The sequence below is a fragment of the Eulemur rufifrons genome, chromosome 18 (assembly GCF_041146395.1).
Source record: "Eulemur rufifrons isolate Redbay chromosome 18, OSU_ERuf_1, whole genome shotgun sequence".
Taxonomy (NCBI): Eukaryota; Metazoa; Chordata; class Mammalia; order Primates; family Lemuridae; genus Eulemur; species Eulemur rufifrons.
This window is the reverse complement of record NC_091000.1, coordinates 52,580,639-52,601,041: the sequence shown is the minus strand read 5'-3', so window position 1 is coordinate 52,601,041 and position 20,403 is coordinate 52,580,639. Positions and strand designations below refer to the sequence as shown.

The following is a 20,403-nucleotide window of genomic DNA, read 5'->3' as shown; positions in this document are numbered from 1 at the left end:
TCTTTTAATTAAATTTTGGTGTTCTCATTAATATGGTCAGAGTCAACAATTTGTGCTGGATATTACATATTCCTGTACATAAGCAGATATGTTGGTAGATAGAATTTTGATTAGCATAGTTTTGACCAAGTTATAGAATTCCTTATTAGAATATGTTATTCTGTTGTAATAGATATTCAGATTACTTTTTATTAATACTAGCTGCAAGTGTTTGTGGTGCTTTGTTCTTAGAAATTTTAAACTGAAGAGGTAGTTGATTATTAAATTCTTGGAATCTGGGGTATCTGTCACACTGTCCTATTCTGATGATTATTCTTCTCCTCAAGGCAGAACCACTAGCTGTTTCATAAAACTTCCAACTTTTAAATATTTCTCAGTCCTAGAGTTGCACTTTACGCTTTCTTCATGTAGAAACCGTGTTCCCACACACATACACAAACCCCTTTTTATTCACCAGAAAACATGACTGTCTTCTGATCTGTGCTATATCCACCATAAGAAAGGCACATAAGACTATTTTAACTAACTCACTTTTTGGTTAGTTGTCAATTGTAGTACAGGTTGAGTATCCCTAATCTGAAAATCTAAAATCCCAAAAGCTCTAAATCTAAAACTTCTTGTGCACTAACATGACGCTCAAAGGAAGTGTTCCTTGGAGCATTTTGGATTTCAGATTTTTCAGATTAGGGATGTTCAACTGATAATGTAGTGCAAATATTTCAAAATTTGAAAAAATCCAAAATCCGTAACACTTTTTGGTCCAAGCATTTCAGCTAAAGGACATTCACTTGCAGTGATAGTGCATATTCATTGCATATGACATTGCATAGCTTATCAACATGTCATTTTTGCTGTCTTAGCCTACCCCATGAGCTTGAGCCTCTTGCAACAACTTCCATCCATACTGGCTCCCATTTTACAATTCTTTTTCCCCACAAACGCCTGCGTTCTTTCTAGGGGTATGAAAAAAAGCCCGTATATGGGACATAACACACTGTGGTATAAGAAAATAAACTTAATCTGCCTCATTCAGGCTTATTTCATGTTTTCAAGACTGGAGAGTCAGATACCTTGTTTTCAGAAAGTGTGTCATCTTTTCATGGTGTTTAGTTTGTTTTTAACTTTCTATTATTTCCAAATTCTTGCAGAAGTATGGAAATAAACAATATTCTTCTGATCACAACCTTTCAAAAAAATAGATTGTTTTTGTTTAGCAACATTATTAATTTATGCCAACAATTTTTTGTCTGTGATCAGGATAATCACAGTTGTCAAGTATGTTCTAGAAATACCATCTCTTTGTTAATAACTCTTCTTATTAAGTCAATAAAAATAGTTTTAAACTTTAATTGTTTTATGGGTAATTGATCTATCTGAACTTAATCTTCATACCCATAAGTACAAAGATGGCTCGTATTCAGTTGCTGTGCTATTCAGCTGTCAATGTCGGCTAATAATGAACCTTAAGCAAGACTGGTAATCTTGTATAGAAGTTAAGGAACTATGCAACAAACTTTGCAACATTCAAGCTGCATTTCCTTATTGTCCAAAGAATATTCATTTTGATATTTTCTCATTTCATAATATATAACCTTCTCTACTTTTGTGCACAAACTCTCTCTCTGTATATGCGTGTATATGTGTGTAACACATTGTCACATATGTGTTTGTATGTATGTATATTTATATGTGTGTAGGAGAAGATACTTTTCAAATGTTAGCTGAAATATACACTTAAGTGAACTGTGCACATCTTTTTTACTGAAAGCAAACTCATCAAATACATTGATTGAAGGAACCAAAATGTATCAAGGGCTTGCTGTGTGCTAGGCATCATAGTAAGCTCTAGGTATACGCATTTTAGTAAGATTTTTGCACTTCTGCATGGGAGAGGTTTTTATCTTGAAAGGGGAAACAAACCAACCAATAATTATAACACATTGTGTTACAGAATCACTTACAAGATGATTGGGAGTACAAGAGAGGAAGATCTAAATTAGTTTCAGTGGTCAAGAAAGTTTCCCGGAAGAGATATTCCATATGTAAAGGAGAGTAGAAGGCATTTTAGGTAGAGGATACAGCATATGCCTAAACCACAGAGGCCTGAACTACAGTGACTTGCCCAAGGAACTGTAGGTAATTCAGTCTGGCCGGAGTGAGAGTACTAACTGCATTGTGATTATGAGGGAGAATGTTCTAGATTTCAGAAGATATATGCTGATATATTTAGAGGTGAAGTGCCATAATTTCTGCATCTAATTCTCAAATGGTTCAGAAAAAAATATACATGTGTTTGTGGATATGGGAGATAGTGCTCACAAATGTAGCAAAATATTAACTGATGAGGCCAGATAAAGGAGGTACAGATGTTCATTGTACTGTTCTTGAAACTTTTCTGTAAATTTAACATTGTGCAAAATAAAAAGATAGAGTAAAAATACTCTCAGGTCACTAATAAAACTTTTTTTAAAAAGTGTGCAATAGCAGTGTAAACATGTAATTGGAGAATTAACTAATAATTATTAATATCTTGTATAGTGGCCTGTGAATTGGGTTTTTCTCAGTGATATTATATAAAAGATAGCCTTGGTTAGTCCTATTATGATACTATCTTTTTTTAAAATTTATTTTTATTTTTTAGAGACAGAGTCTCACTTTGTCACCCAGGCTCAAGTACAGTGGTGTGATCATAGCTCATTGCAACCTCAAACTCCCAGGCTCAAGCGATCCTCCTATCTCAGCCGACTGAGTAGCTGGGACTACAGACACGTGCCACCAAACCCAACTAATTATTTTATTTTTTATAGAGACAAGGTCTCACTGTGTTGCCCCGGCTGATCTATAACTCCAGGCCTCAAGTGATCCTCCCACCTCACCTCCCAAAGTGCTGGGATTACAGGTTACAGGTGTGAGCCAGCGTGCCCAACTGATGCTGTCTTCAATAAGATTATTTAAATCCTTTTTTATCTAAAAAGAAAACATAAAACCCATCCATTAATGTCTAATAATAGGATTAGAAGGGACTAAAAAGTTATATAATTTGCTATTAAATGAATAGGCTAAATAGGCATATGGCTGTCTATACAATAGTCCCCTCTTATCTGTGGTTTCACTTTCAGTAATTTCAGTTGCCTTACGTCAAAAATATTAAATGGAAAATTCCAGAAATAAAATTCATAGGTTTTAAATTGTGTGCTGTTTTGAGTAGTGTAATGAAATCTCACATTGTCTCGCTGTGTCCTGCCTGGGATGTGAATCATCCCTTTGTCCAGCATATCTGCGTTGTATATGCTGTGCACTCGTTGGTCACTTTGTACGCTGTCTCAGTTATCAGGTCAAAAAAAATGTAGTATATTCAGTATAGGATTCGGTACTATTGCAGTCGCAGGCATCCACTGGGGGTCTTGGAATATATCCCCCATGGAAAAAGGGGGATACTTAGAAACACCCCTTTGAAGAAATTTCTGTGACCTTTCTAATGCTTAAGCAGAGGGTCACATTATAATAATTTCTGAATGTTCTAAGATTATTTTTTAAGAAGAAAGAGCCCATGAGAATCTAATTAATATGCACTGTAACCCTTAGAAGAAAGTGGCAGAGAGTAAAAGTAGATAATTTAATGCACATTAAATAAGTATAACATAATACCTCTCTAATTTATAGTTCTTAGTGGGAGAACGAAGGCCGGAATGGATGGTGGAGAAAGAATTGAGGATACAATTGAGAGGAGAAGGGAAAAGACAAAGGATAGGAATGGAGAACAAAAGACAGGGCGAAGCAGAGGAGTACCCATTGGGGAGTAGAAGATGGATTTGGCAGATTCTGAGGTGTGTTTTATATTATGTGCAGTTGATGTAGGTTTCTCTGCCATGTAGTTCCCTTTAACTGTTAATCCCTGTAATCGTAGTTTCCAGTTTTTTTATGTTTTTTATCCATATTTTTAAACACTACTCATAATAGGATAATTGAAACAAGTTATAATGTGGAAATTTTCTTCAATGATAAAGAAAATGCTACTAGAGAAATATCACTTCTCTGACCAGATGAAATCAGGCTTCACCCATATTTTAATTTATTACAATGAAACTCACACATAAGAAAAGTTATAGGGAGTCGTAATCTTTTGAAATTGAGTTTTGGCAAAGTTTGACTTTTCAAACAGGATTTTCTATGTTATAAGACTATTTTATTGAGGATATTATCTTTCTTTTATTATTCACCTTTAATGTCTTCTACTTTTTCCATCCTATGTCATCTCAAATTACTGTGGAGCAGAGATTGGAATTCAGCTGTTGAGATTGCTATCTATTCAGGGAAAAATAGCTTTGTGTTTCACCTACAAGCTGATCTGTAATTGCTTGGGTAATATGATAATGGATTCTAATAACTAAACTTTTTTAAAGGGTTTTTTCCCTGTACAGTACATTTTGTTCTTCCTAGTATTTGCTTTTCCTTTTAGCAAAATTAACACATCAAAAGGATGATAGATGATATGATGAACCTAATGTTCATTTAAAAAGTCAAGTAAAATGAACAATTTTAGGAAAATGTACAAAAGTCAGGTAGGTGGACAATTTTAGGGAAAAAAAAAATTTCTCCTTGGATGCTTTTAAAAAAAAGCTAATTTCTGTCTCCACTTTCCTACCCACCGCTTTCTTTTCTTGCATGTATTTGTTTTTACAGGCATGAGAGTTTTTAATGGACATTCACTTCTCTTATCTTAGTTCTTCCTGCCTGCTTCTCTTTTTCATTTTCGTGTGTTTATTTTTCTGACATGTATTAATCAAAGTCCAAGTTGCACTGCAGGCTAGAGCTATCTGGTTGAGGCTGAGGTTTTATCTATTTCAAGCCCTGCTGGCCCTTCATTTTGGCTTCCAGGGCTGTGTTCTCCAAGACCATCCCCTTCTGCCCCCCCCCCCCCCCCCCACCAATAGGGATGGACTTGAAGTTCCCAGGATGTCTGTCAGTGTCCCCTTGCCAGCTCCTGGCTAATAGCCAGTCTGAGATCACAGAAGTTTAATGGTGAATTCCTATCTGTCATGAACTAGAAGGGCTGTTGGGCACATGGTAGGTAAGAGCCTGATAAATGTTTGTATGAATAGAGAAATGAATGTGCAAAAGAAGATAGCTCATAACTGAAGTCCTTAAGGAATGAAGCTGTTTAAGCAAGCACTTCTGCCCATAAGTATAGCCAATTAAGTGTGCAGTTACAAGCATGCATGTGTGTCAGTGTGTTTCCATTAGATTACTGCAGCCCTCAGGTTCTCTGGTGAGTTTAGATGCAAGCGTGGCCTGGCTGGAACTGCTTGTGCTATGAGTAATCAGGAGACTTCCCAGGAAAAAGGATGTCAGAGGCATGGGGATTCCACATTTAGCTTCACTTTTAGTATGAAATGACTTCTATATCCTATCTATTGGAGGGACCAACTCTCATTAGAATTAATTCTTGAAATACAACCTTGCAAAGTCCGAACTTTCTCACGTTGCCTAAGAGCAAGATCGTCTTTGATAAATTTTTGCATTGAATTGGCAAGGCAAAATTCTCCCCAAGTCTAGGGGTTTCACATTTTGCACATGCTCTCTCATTCCATTGTGGTTTAAACCAGGTTGCTATTATACAGGGTATTTTAGCAGCCTTGATCTTGGAGACATCAAGACCATTATTCCTGTTGTTGCTGATTTAGTGTTACAGCTGCTTCCTCTTTATGTGATTTAATTTGAAGTTTCAGCCCACCAGGGGGCTATTGGTCCCCACCTATGCAGCTTTAAGAGCTGGCTGCTGTTTTGTGCTTGGATGTTATTTCCATTCCTATTCATAGTGATTTTTCCCCTTCTATATTCATCTAGCAACAGCAAGGCACTGTTCCAGGAACTCGCTTTCTCTACATAAGGCATAACATGGAACCATTTGGATGGAAAAATTATAAATTAAAATTATTCTGTTCATTTTAAAATATTCATATTGTGTTGCTCAAATGCCAGTAACTGGAAAATCATGGATAATGTCCTGTTTTTATAACCTCTTTCAGAATGTTTTAAAATCTGTTTATGTTGTTACTTAGCCATCTCTTTTCCTGGAGTGGATTTTGTGATAAGATTTTTTTTTTTTTTTTTAAAAAGGTGTATTAATCCAGTGTCTGTGGCATATATAATATTAAAGATGATACCACTAGTTGCAATCCGTTTTTAAAATAGAAAAATATTCCATGTACAGAGAATATTTATAAAATTATAAGACTAGAAAGATAGCCTGTGGACATGCCAGACTATTTCTTTGGAGGATAAAGCTTTTTATTAAAACTAAGCAAAGGTTTCTTATTTCTGGAACTAGGTATTTAATTTAAACTAAGAAAACCCATATATTCATAAAACTACTGATTTCAAATACTAAAAACATTTCCAATTGTTTTTTAATAGAGCTGTTTTTTGATGTCTTCTATTCTCAGTGCTAAGTTATCGATTCTTTAATTTTGGGAAACTAAAATTTTATTTCTATTCTTGTATTTTCCATGTTGTGTGGGTGTGGGTGAGGATGTGCATGTCTCAGAAAGATAGACAGGCGGGAAAAGTGAAATGTTTTTATGTGGTTTAGATAGTTTTTTGTTAAAGTAAATATATCCTTTATTCTAAAGGAAAGAATAGTGATTGGGGACCTTAGCTTTATGCTGTGTATTTTTCCACCTCTGTGGAACATACTAAAGAGAATGAAGATCTTTATTTTTCGCTTTTTTATTCTGTAAGTTTTAAGTCCACATTCACATAAAAGCCATGTGTTTTATTTGTTGTCTCTCTTGGCTAGGAGTATTTAAGTGTATTTTTGAAACTCTTCCATCAACTAAAGACAATTTAAAGTTATTTTAAGACACTTTCTAGAAACTTACACTTTGGTTCAGGCTAAAGTCTTAGCTTGTGTGCCTGTGTATGTGTAGAGGTTCTTCAGAAGCAGCAAATCACTTGAGCATGAACAAATTTCACAGGCTCATTTCGTTGTTTGTTTTAGCCTTGTGAATCATTTGGCTTTTTAAAATAGCTAATCTTTTAACGGAGTATGCGTTCAGAAAAGTTCTGTGTGCCATGAAAACATGGATGGTTCTTGCTAACTCTATTTTATTTGTTTTAAATAACCCTAGGTGATCCAAAAGTATTTCCTCTCTATTTTTGAAGGGATATTATGGCAGACTTTAATATTTGAAGTCAGGATTCTTTATAACAACAAACACACACACACACACGTATATATATGTTTTCCTAAAGTCTGATTTATGAAAAATAGGATGCAAGCTGTCAGTAAACAAGTTTTCCAACATAAACACTCAGTGTATGCAGCAACTGACTTTTTTAAACATAGCAATAAAATGAACACTGTTTTTAATTGGATAAAGAAGATAGATTAGAATAGTTATAACAGGAAAAATGGCTACCTTATAATTAATAATATGTGAGTTAAACCTTAACTCTACTTGACATTTTTCCTTGGGCTGGCGACACACTGATTAGTGAGTTAACTGCTGGTAGTCTCTAATCTGTGGAGTGACTGTTTCAGTTCCAGGGCTTATGGTGTTCAATAATATGGGTATTCTCTGAGGTGGGAATGAAGCTTTAGTCTTGATCAAAGTGCTTTGGAGGAAGCACAGTTGAACTGATTGGCTGTGAATGTTAATCACTTCCTAGGATGCACTGATAATTTACAGCATTGTTGTAACTCTCTGGTGTTCATAAAATGAACTTAATAACCCACTGCCACCATGGGATAAGCTGCTTTTTCTCTGCAATTGAATACCCAGACTGCCTGAATAATAGGGTTGAGAAATACTGCATTAAAAAGAGTGAGCAGCTGTATGATGAAGGAAACAGCTCTGCAACAGATTTGTTAATTATCTCCTTTGATTCACAGAGGGTGTTTGTGAGATATGGTTGACCAGTGAAGACACAGGGGCTTATGGCAGAGATAATGGCACCAATCTCCCCACACTCCTGTGGAAATTGGTTGAAGTGATTCCCGAGGGAGCAATGCTGAGGCTTGGCATGACAAATCCACCCTATATTTTAGAGCATCTGGAGGTAAGGAAAAGCACCCCATTTGCATGCTGACACAGACACTAACCAATCCAGACAATGTGGCAGCCTCAGTATCGTTGCATGAGCTTCATTTAAAACCACTTTCACATTTTTTTTTGTAGCCCCATATTACCAAGAATGAATTGAGACTTTCAATCCGCTGCTTTGGCAGTCAACACTTCTTGTTTTTGCTTCCTCATCATTAAATAACACTGAGCAGATTTTTCGGTACTTGCTACTTTGTCATGGTTCTCTGTTTCTTCATTGTAGCCCTTCAGTTTTCCAACACATAAATTTGCCCGCTCCTCCATTTTGAACCTTTGTCTAATTCAGAACTGCTAATGTGTTGTGTTAATTTTGCAACCAATAGTCAATGTTGCAGGTTTTTGTACTACTTCTGTACTACTTTTAGCCATATGAGTAAGAATACTGTGCCTTAAGGTTGAAGATGAGTTGTCAATTTCATCCCATCATCTGGAGATACTTAGGGGTGACATGGAATCAAAGGGACATAGAGCTTGGTACTCTTCTGCTAGATTTGTACATAATTTACTATGGCACCTGTTTTCCCATTGCAATGCTTATTCCCAAATAAATCATTTTCTTTTAGAGAGTCTCACTCTTTGTTATTTAGGTTGACATAATGGTGATCACTGTAAACAAAAAAGGAGGTGATTCTGAGATCCCTGGTTTCATGGTTATCCCTTCCCTGGATCAGGATGATTACCCTTAAGTAGCTAACTGTCAAACTAGAAAAATGGGCGTGTGTCCAGGTAACTGTGGGACCTGAGGACAAATGCCACAGTAAATATGAGCAAAGAATATGGACAGGGAAGCAACCATGTAAATGAAAAAGTACATACTAGGATCTGTGACTCTTATTTGAGAAATAAAATAATTACCCACACCTGTAGTCATGGACATGGAACCTGGTAAGTGCTGTGGGAAAGTCACTTTTCTTTTTAATCAGGTGTGTTTTTTGCCATATGTTTATCCAGAAAAATAGCATTCCAAAAAGCTGTAAGCAAGTACAGTTGCTGAAATTTAATGCATAAATGCTAGTGAATATCTACACATTTAAAAGATTGTTTCTGTTGATTTGATTTAGGACTGTACTTGTTGAGGCTTTTATTGAACAGCCTCCTTAATATCAACAATGTATTTTAGAAATTCTGAAAACAGCGTTAATAATATGACTGTAATTTAGCAATTTCAATTTTGTTATTTATGTTTTCCTAGCTAGATCTTTGTAGTAAGGGCATATGATTTATATGTTAAGTTTGGTACTTTAGACAATGTGAGATGATTATGATTTGCTATTTAAAAATAAGTTGCAGGCATGTCAACTTTTACTTAACACTTTGACTCAACACTTGAAAAAGCAAGTGATTCTCTGTAAAAAAAAAAAAAAAAAATCAAATATGCTAAGAGCTGTGGCAGTCTTGCTGTGTTTGCAGTAAATGTGAGGCATAATCATGAAGACCAGGAGATGTGCTAGATGTGTGGTGGGTAGGAAGAGAAACAGGCCCCACCAATGTACAGCGTATTATAAGATGCCAGTTTCTCTGAATTGAAAACGATCTGATCAGGGATCCAGGAACCCCGGGACCCCTAGTAGCTAGAGTCAGGGAAGTTCAGGTAGGGAGTAAACACAAAGGAAAAAAATCACATATTGGCTCAGAGGTGACTAACCAAATACTTCTTGGAATGAATTTAGCATTTTAATTGATTGCAAGATTGCAGCAGGTGATGTTGCATTTATAGCAGATCCTAGCGCTCAGCACCTGACCAGAGAGAGTCATTGACCTCTGAATAGATAACTCTGGGAGAACTTCTAACAATCAATAGAAGATATAAAATATAACTTTATACTTTACCTGGAAAACACCAGATGTTTAGTTCATAGATCATAGTTGGAGTGATAACAAGTTCTGATTGTCACAATATATTTTTTAAAATCTTGCTTCAAAATATGTGTAATATTTGCCTTCCCTGTTATATTGACATCTTGAGGCAATGACCTTGTCATCTCCATCTCTGGATTGATCCCACCCAATAGTGGCTCCATAAATGAGTGAATAAAAGAATAAATAAAGGATAAGGCCTCCTTCATAAAATAAACTGTAGAACCCACACTATGGTCTTACACTTTGAATTCTTAACACTATGGCCAGAAGAGGCAGCCAAAGATGACGAATTAAATGGGCTTCAAGGGTGAGAGTTTGCCCTCAGAGAAGGCCACCCACTCCTATACTCTACAAGCCAGGGATGATCCAAGCTGTTGTACCACACCAAGCCATCCAAAGGAAACAGAACAAAAGGAAATAAACAAAGGTACGTAAGAATCAAAGATCCACGCCATCCGGAACTAAGAGCTTTCAAACTCTTCCTTTGTCACTTTGACAAGGCCTTCACACCTTGGTGTTTCTTCCCATCCTCCTCTGCGTGGCAGAGCCCAGAGCTTGCCTTGTTACACAAACACATCCTCATGTGACAAAGTAGAGGTGACTGAACCCCAGAAGGTGTATGCGGCTTCCCAGTGTCAGAAAGTGCGTGAGGAAGGGGCACCTAAGCCTGGTGATCCTCAGTCCGTGCCCAGCAATACATTGTGTTTTTCCATTTTCCTCTCACTACGCTTAGCCCACTCTGCAGAAAGCATTATCTGGAGAGTGCTGAAGAAAGTTCACCGATAAGAAAAAAAGACAAAACCCAGAAGATGAAAGTGATTTTAGAAATAAATAAATAAAACCACAGTGAATGTAGGGACAAAAGGAACCCACTCTTGAAATAAATGCCCTGATGCTTTAATACCTTCAGCGTAAGGATTTCTTGAGAATTTTATTGGTAGGACTCGAGCCTTCTTGTGTTTCTGCAAGATGCTTCACACGACAGACTTTAATTATAGAGCACTTCACTGGGCTGTTTTCCTTCCTCTTCGTTCTGTTCACTTCACCTGACTCAGATTTTTTTTTTAAATGCTTCACCAGCTTTTTTTTTTAATTGAACAGCTTAAAGGAGAAAAGATTTAAAGGAAAACACCAGTTTCTATCATATTATTTAAAAATATGCTGTAGAAAGATCTGTTGAATACATTTTATTAAGTTTCCCTAAGAGTAAAAGGTACATATTACATTTAACATAGGATGCACTTTTAAGGTTTTATGAAGAGTCTGACACTGTGTATGGTATTTTATGTAGTAGATATTGAATAAATATGTACTGAATAAAGGAAGGAAGGGGAAACTCTAACAGGCAGACAGGTAGTGAAGTATCTGTCTGGAACACCTACAAACCCTATTTTTTTACTTATCACTGCCCTTAAAAAGCAATATAGGATTCATTTAAATTATGACATAGATGACAAAGAGATATCTCAAACATATATATAGTGGAAAAACACCCTGGAATTGAAGAAACATACCTAATTTGCATATGATAATAGAAACAATAGATAAAACAATAAATTAAAAAAACTGTTTTACTTCATCTTAAAATCTACTGGTGTCTCTCCATTGCCTCAAGGATAAAGATTTATACTCTTGAAATTTTTACTTTACCTTTTTGCCATTCCATACTTACCATCTGATGACAGTTGGTGGTAATGTGTTAATCAGATATACTAATATTTGCTGCTGCACGTCTTGGCTGATATACTGCCCTTATAGTGGCAAATAAGAGAGATTTTTCCTGTGTTTGCTTTCCTGTTGATAGTGCTAATGTAATAACCCTAGCATATTCCTCTTTAATAAACTCTGACCTTATAGAAAGTGAAGCAGCTTTTGAATTTGATCACTGTTGAAACTACATTGCTTAGTTTTGCCCTCCTGGTGGCAGGTAGCCCACAGCTGAGGTATTAATTCAGACAGAAAATAATGCATGTGAACCCAACAAGGTGTGATGAGACCAGCAACAGCGATACAGTGGCTGCTAATGAGGCACCAGAAGGCACTGGTAACTTTTCCTCCAGACTGAGTACAAATAATAATAATGACAAAATCTGTATACTTTATGGAGTACTTGTTAGTTTCAAGAAACCATGCTGATTGCTTTACATGTGATCTCTTTTCCTTCTTACAATAAGCTAGCTGTATAGATATTATTCATAGTATCCTTATTTTTTTTCCCCATTTTTTAGAGATGAGTTGCCCAGGCTGGCGTACAATGGCTGTTCACATGCACAATCCCAGTGCACTACAGCCTTGAACTCCTGGCCTCAAGTGATGCTCCCAACTCAGCCTCCCAAGTACCTGGGCCTACAGGCGCACACCACCGCACCTGACTATTATCCTTATTTTATTAATTGAGAAGCCAAGTGTTAGAAAGGTTAAATAACTGGCTATACCGCATAGCCAGCAGCTGCTGAAGTGGTTTCTAATCTAGTCTAACTCTAAAATGCTCGTACTATACTCCATCTTCCGTGAAGCCTTCCCAAGCTCTTCCACACACCTTCTGTGCTTAGTAGTACCCCTGTTCAGCAGACCTCTGTCAGTACTCATCATGATGCACCAAGACTGATTACAGATGTGCAAATTCAACACAACTGTTATCTTTAGGGAGGTGCTGTCTTATTTGTCTTTGCGTTTCAGTGCCTGTGATAACACACACACTTGATAAATGTATATTGAATGATGTGGTAGCTCAAAATTTAACTTATTAACTGTTCCTTGACTATATGCCTCATATATTGAAATATCTTCATGTCTGCTGAGCATGTGCTTTTGGAAGTTTTTAGGAATGGTTGGCATATATATTTCTCATAAGTCATACTTCTGTGAAGATATACTGGATGGTGGGAGAAAATTCATGTAAAGGATACATTTTATTTATTTGCCCTGCTAACATACCATAGTGATAGATAGTATCTTTAGGACTATCTAGAGCAAATGAGCTCATTGTATTATTATTATTGAATCTGTAGATTATCTAAGCTATTAACTTCTTTCTTCTCCTTCCTGCTTCTTAGCTTTTGCTGCTTTCTAAAATCTCCATTAGAGAAGTCAGCAGTGAATAGTCAAGGAGGAGAAATTAAAATCAGACAATTTGTCTTGGTTTTAGTTTGTGGATTGGCTGATAGGGAATAGACAGTTGAAGCTCTTGGGCGGTAAGGAATATGGGAAGCGTCTGTGGATTTTATTTACCTAAGGTATCCTGGTCCTTCATGTGTTATGAATACTTTAACAATTATCTGCCTTTAGGAGACCTATATGTCTCAAAATCATAGCAGAATTTTAGTGTATCACTTACAGCCTGCTCCAGAGAGGGCGAGTTGATTAATGTAGAGTGCAAGTGCTTTTGATTAAGGACTTTATAATTATAATAAAGCAAATTACATATTTTTAAATTTATATTACTTTTTAAAATATTGCTGAAAAATATTGATACTAATATTCACATTGATATTATACTACATTTTATTTGCTTGAATTAAAATGTCTAGTATTGTTCAAGATTTACATTTAATATGTTTATGTTACATGTGATTGTAAGGTTAATTACAATGATATTTTAAATATTCCATCTGTGTTTGGTTTGGAAATCTTTTAATCACTATAGCAAATCAGCTTCCTGCTACCTTTGGTTTTAGTTAAATGACCTTATATTTTTACTTAATTATATATTTAGCCAAATAAATATATCTGGTAAAAGACAGTAGATACTTGTCAAGGATTTTTGTTGCATGTTAATTTATGAACATTAATAATATGTTTGGCTTGGCAGACTTTAAAAATGCCTCATAGTTTCAAAATAATAGCAAACTTAGTACCTGCGGTGCTTGCATTTCATCGAAGCAATACAGAATTTCCAAACTGAACTCAACTGTTCAAATGGGGTCTATAAAATTGTTTTTTCTTAGGGTTTATACTTTGCAAAATAATAGAATAATATGTAAGTATATTCTGTATATTGTATACAAAATATTTTCTCCCTTTTGATGAATGAAAGGACATGCTAGATGATTTATTTTGAGCAAAGAAATAGGAAAAATCCTTTATTTCTGCCATCCACATATAGCTTTTGAGACATGTTGGTATGTGGTTTGATCAGACTGTTGGTACCTCGTTTTTCCCTATTCATAATCCTCAGTGCTCTATTTCATTCTTGCCCTGGCAGTCGTGAATAAATTTCAAGAGGTCAGTGAGCATTCTAACTGTTCAACTTCTCAAATGGATCTGGGTATGAGCATCAGCAAAGCTTTAGGCAGGTCCTTCCACTAAAAAACTTGTGTCTCTGCCCTTGTGTCTCAGCCTCTTGGTTCCTGTGATATTCTCTTGTTCCCTTGTCCAGGTGTCAACCCCTAATTCCAGCCCTACGTAAGAAGCCTAAGCTTTTCTTGAGCTAAACAACCCCTCAGAAAAATTTACATTGCTCATTGCTTCCTACTGCTACTGAGCCTTGGTTTGTAATGTTAAGTCTGGATGATTAAGCATTATGATCATACACAAACTAAAGGATCCAGAAAAGAAATGAACTCCTAAATAGATAGACTTGATTTCAGAACAGATTACTCTTTGTTGCTGCTGCACTTTATGTTATGCTTATTGTCCCAAGTATGTTTTCAGGAGAAAGTGAACTATTTTGTAGGTGAATGTTTCTCGTGTTGAAAATATTGGATATCTCTGTCTTCCTTAGCAACGCAATGGAAAATGCCTTGTTTAAAACTCCTATTTATATGGCCATCAATTATTTATACAGAGACCTACCCTGTGCGCTTTACTGCTACTCTCAGTTCCAGTGTCTAAATTATAAGAAAACATGCATGGGAGTCTAGACCCAATGTGGGAATATCAATGGCCAACATTTATGGTTCTTCTATTAGTATAAAATGCTTTAATCCACGTTGTAATATAAACTTCTGAACTTCTCAACCACTATCATTCAATTCTCTTTCTCTTGCCATTGGGCTAAGTTATTGAATATTCCTCGTGAAATACAGTGACACATGGATATTCATTCCCAAAAGAGATAACTTTCCTGAGAGGAAAAGAACATAGGGATAAATTGGGTGGCAAGGTGATGAGTGAAAAGGCCTTAGCAAGGCCTTTATAAGGAAACTGATGTTACAGTTGAATATCCTGAGCCATGTCTGTGTTTATATCTTTTAAGAAAACTTAAAAAAAAATATGTATATTTCATTCTAGCATACTTGAGAAACCTGGGAATTTACATACTTTAATCGTGGCATACATATATTCCTACTTTCATCTTTTAGTAGTCTAGTGTACATTTCAGTTTATATAGGAGGCATTAGGTATGTATATGGTTTAATTTGCATCTTAAAAGTCACTTCACATTGTCAGTCCCCTGAATCCTTAATCTAATCAGAGTAGCTGAGAAGACTTCTATGTCATCTGTCAAAATTAGTATAGTTCAAACTCCACAGTACACCATCTGGGAGCTTTATCTTCCTCATTAATTTAGGAAGTCAGTTGTACTCAAACCATTGAGAAAAGCTGCATTTGATTTTCCTTCACAAGCACAGAGAATGGCTAACATATAAAGCAATGCATGTAGTTTCCTTTACACTTTTTTTTCTTTTGATTCTAAGATCCTTTCAGTATTGACTTCTTTGCTCTAATAGTCTATGAAAGGCTACTTTAGGCACTTGCTAATTCAGCACTTAGTAAAATGAAATCCTCATATTTTATATCAGGTAGGTAATGGAATTTTCAGGTGATTCATGGTGTAGAACAGTAATGTTGATAATGAAGTTAATGGTTCATAGAATAGTTGAGGGACATTCTGCCTATTTGTCAGAAAGCAAACTTCATTTCCTTGGTATGTTGCTGTTTGTTTCAAATCTACTAAATTGTGTGCTTAGGTCTGATATGTATATCTGTTCTTTTCTCCACATCTTCCTTTCCCTATCAAAGAAATAATCTGCATGAATATATTAAGCTTTCAAAATTTAAGTCCAAAAGTTCTTTAATGTCATTTAAAGTAAATAATGATTGTGTTCTAAATTGGAAACAATAGGGTTCTTATTATCATTATTACTTCTACTGCTAAGAACTCCCTTATCCTTTATTTGCATGTGTTGTATCAGAACTATCAAATAGATTATAATGGGCACAAATAGTCTATGTGTCATAAATCATTTTTGGCATCAGAGGATGTTGCATGGAGCCCAGAGAAAATCATACTGATTGTTTAGAATAATGTTGAAAGTTCTCCAGTTGTTCATTAGTTTGAAGGGAAAAAAATCTATTTCTTTTTATAGCATATTTATTGTATATTTTTAAAAATTACTGTGGAACTTTTACTTCGTATATAACATTGATTAGAGAAAATACTGTGGATAAATCTGCAATCAAGAAGTAATATATGATAATCAAGATGCAATCTTCATAGTTTATGTGTTAAAATATGTTCAAAAGCAAGCTTTCTATCAGCTTTTATTTTGCACTGGAATATCAGCCCGTTCTGATCAGTTGAAATTTCAGATATTAATCTTTTAGTTAAGTGGCTCATATATTTCTAGGCTTCATTTTTACTACCTCAGCAGATCCTTGTTGATTTTTTGTTGTTTTTCCTCTATTCTTCCATTAGTGCCTTTGTATTAGTTTAGCTGCTGTAACAAAGTACCACAAACTGGATAGTTTCAAATTTAAAAAATTTCTGTTAGTGAGAAATCCAGGCGTTAGCAGGGTTCATTCCTTTTGGAGGCTCTGAGGGAAAATCTGTTCAATTCTTCTCTCCTAGCTTCTGGTGGTTGCTGACAATCCTTGACATTCTTTGGCTTATAGACATATCACACCAGTCTCTGTCTAAGTCTTTACATGGGATTCTCTCTTTCTGTGTGTCCAAGTGTCCTCTTCTTATATACTGGTCACTGGATTAGGGCTCATCTAATTCAGTCTGACCTCATTTTAACTTGATTACATGCTAAGACCCTATTTCCAAATAAGGTCACATTTGGAGCTACTGGGGGTTAGGACTTCAAAATATCTTTTTAGGGAATACAACTGAACCTATAATAGCCTCCTTTTGTGGTAAGTAGAAATTCTTTAGTGTGCCATTCTAGTTCCTTTGTTTCTTCTTTTACTATTTTTGTTGTTATTGTTATTTTTATACTGGCTACCTTACGGATTAGATAATACTTAACATCATAATTTACAACAATCTGGCTTGGATAAATATCAACTTAATTGTAATAACATATAAAAACTTTGCTCCTGTGTAGTTCCCTGCCCTCCCTGCTTCTTTGTGCTGCTATTGTCATAAGTGTTACATCTCCATACAATGTATGTATGCTCATCAACACAGATTTATAATTAGTGCCTTATATAGTTGTCTTTTAAATCAGATAAGATAAAAACACGAATAACAAGCAAAAACCACACTTACACTGTCTTTTGTGTTTATTCATGTGGTTAACTTGTGCCCTTTATTTCCTCACGTAGAGTTTCTCTCAAGTGCCCTTCCATTTCAGCCTGCAGGACTCCATTTATCGTTTCTTGTAAGACAGCTCTGCTAACTACAAATTCTCTCAGTTTTTGTTTTCTGGGAATGTCTTAATTTCTTCATTTTTGAGGGATAGCTTCTCTGGATACACAAGTCTTGGATTACAGGTTTGTTTTTGTTTTTTTCCTTTTGGCACTTTATGTCATCCCACTGCCTTCTAGCCTGTGTGGTTTTTGACAGATCGATTATTAATCTTACTGAAGATTCGTTATCCATGATAAGTTGCTTCTCTCTTACTGCTGTCAGGATTCTCTCTCTGTCTTTGACTTTCAACAGTTTGATTATGTTTCTAGGTATAGATCTCCTTGAGTGTATCCTACCTGGAGTTCCTAGAGCTATCAGGATGTGTAGATCAATGTTCTTCAAATTAGGGAGATTTCAGCCATTATTTGTTTAAATATTTTTTCTGCCTCTTTCTTTCCTCTCCCGGAAATTATGTGTATGCTGGTATGCTTGATGGTATCTCACAGATTTTTAAGGCTCTGTTAATTTTTATTTATTCTTTTTTTCTTTCTGTTCCCCTATCAAGTAATCTCAAATGACCTATCTTCAAGTTTGCTGATTCTTTCTTCTACTTGTTCAGATCTCTTACTGAGTCCTTCTAGTGATTCTTTTATTTAGTTTTTATATGATTTATATCAGAATTTCTATCTGGTTGTTTTTATCATTTCTTTCTTATTATTGATACTCTATTTGGTGAGACAATCTGTTGCTTTTCATTAATTTTTTTGAATTAAAATGTTTTTTCATGTCAGATGAATAACATGCCAACATTATAACAAGGTTTGAGGGAGACACGTCTCACACAGGTGTATGAAAACCCAATCATCACCTTTGTGAACTAAAAAAGGATCTCTGTTAGTTCTTGAGACATGGTTTTCTTTAGTTCTTTGAACACATTTAAAATGCTAATTTAAAGTCTTTGTCTAGTAAGTCTAATATCTGGGCTTTCTCCAGGATGGTTTCTGTTGACTGCTTTTTTTCCTGTGTATGGGCCATATTTTCTTGTTTAGAGGTCTTTGGTGTGGTTTGTGGGTAGAGAGAACATTTTGTGATGTTTTTGGGGGAAAAAAAACAGACATTTGAGATAATGTGGCATCTCTAGAAATCAGATTCTCCTCCTTCCTCAGGGTTTGTTGTTGTTTAGTGACTTTCTGAACCACCCTTGAACAACATGGGGGTTAGAGGCACCAATGCCCCACTCCCTGTGTATGCAGAAATCCATGTATAACTTTTGACTCCCCAAAAACTGAATAACCAATAGTTGGTCATAAGCCTTACCAATAACATCAACAGTCAATATATATTTTGTATATATATTATATATTGTATTCTTATAATGAAGTAAGCTGGAGAGAAAATATTATTAAGGAAATTGTAACAGAGATTAATATATTTACTATTCATTAAGTGGACGTGGATCATCATAAAGGTCTTCACGTTGCATAAGCAGAGAAGGAAGTGGAAGAGGAGGTGTGTTGATCTTGCTGTCTCAGGAATGACAGGGGCAGAAGAAAATCTGTGTATAAGTGGACCTGCACAGTTTAAACCCATGTTGTTCAAGGGTCAGCTGTAACTCTGTAAAGTCTGTACTTTGTCATGTGTGGCCAGTAAAATCTCTACCCAGGTAGCTTAATGGTCAGCTAATGTTTGGACAGAGATTTCCTTAAATGCCTGTAACCAATAAGTCTCTCAGTTTTTGCAGAAGGGTCCCCTGTGCATATTGGAGCATGCCTTTGATGCTCAGTCAGGTAGCTTACAACGCCACCTTTTTTTTTTTTTTTTTAAGAGAGAGGATTTTACTCTGTTGCTCAGGCTGTAGTGCTGCAATGTAATCACAGCTCACTACAACTTTGCACTCCTGGGCTCAAGTGATCTTCCTGCCTCAGCCTCTTGAGTCGCTAGGACTATAGGCATGCACCACCATACCTTTCTAATTTTTTAAAAATTTTTTGTAGAGATGGGATTTTGCCATGTTGCCTAGGCTGGTCTCAAACTCCTGACCTCAAGCAATCTTCCCACCTCAGCTTCCCAAAGTGCTGACATTACAGGCATGAGCCACCAAACCCTGCCTACAATTCCACTTTTGCCTTTACTTCCTGTTTGTGCAATGTCTCATCATGTTTAGCCGGAGATGAGAGCTTAGTGTCTTCTCAGCTACATACTGAGCATGTACACAACCTGAACACACACACACACACACACACACAGCCCTATGCATGCATGTGACTTCTAGACTTGCAGGACTATGTCAGTGTTTTTCAAAGCCCCCTGTGGATATCACATTCCCTACCTTTTCTATTTAAGCTTTTGGGTTTGCTTACTGTTTGCCCCAGCTGTTACACACAGCCTCAGGCAGCCATGATGTTAAACAATTGCAGCTGATTATTTTTGACAAATACCCTTGGGCAAAAGACTGTTCTCACTGGTAAGGACCAGGTCAGGTTAAATAAGCAAGCTGTGTGGGTTGAGTCTTCCTTGGAACCACCTGAAAGTTCAAAAAAAATGACAGTTTTCTGGGAATGACAGATTTGAGGGAGCCTTAACCCTATTGTGCCCCCTCCAATGGCTACCAGGCTGCTGGTTTTCACCGTGATTGAAGGCTGTTGTTTTTCAAGGCTACTGTGGAGCTGGGGAATAGGAGGTGAGAATTGGGTAGGTTAAAAACACAGTATAACTCACTGTTCTTACCAAACTTCAGTTTTTCATGAACAAACCCTACCCAGCTTGCCGCCAGCCTTTAGTTAATTTCCAGAGTTCTAAAAAAGACCCTGACAATTTTTATCAGTGCTCTCCTTGTTTTTATGGAGAAGATGATTTTCAGAGGCTTTTATTCCACAATTCCCACTGATGTCAGTAAAAATTATTTATGCCTGGAAATGG

General features: G+C 36.1%; 1 protein-coding gene and 1 non-coding gene across 2 annotated transcripts in view; one reads left to right on the top strand and one right to left on the bottom strand.

The window, feature by feature from the left end:
- Window positions 1-20,403, top strand: part of CDKAL1 (CDK5 regulatory subunit associated protein 1 like 1) — a 582,236-nt gene that overhangs the window by 332,772 nt on the left and 229,061 nt on the right. Inside the window, exon 9 of the mRNA XM_069493178.1 lies at window positions 7,895-8,061. Within this exon, the coding sequence (XP_069349279.1) occupies window positions 7,895-8,061 (167 nt within the window). The remainder of the gene's footprint in view (window positions 1-7,894; window positions 8,062-20,403) is intronic.
- On the bottom strand, window positions 18,270-18,373 carry LOC138399259 (small nucleolar RNA U13). Its single transcript, XR_011236147.1, has one exon. It is a non-coding gene; the product is annotated as a small nucleolar RNA U13 (small nucleolar RNA).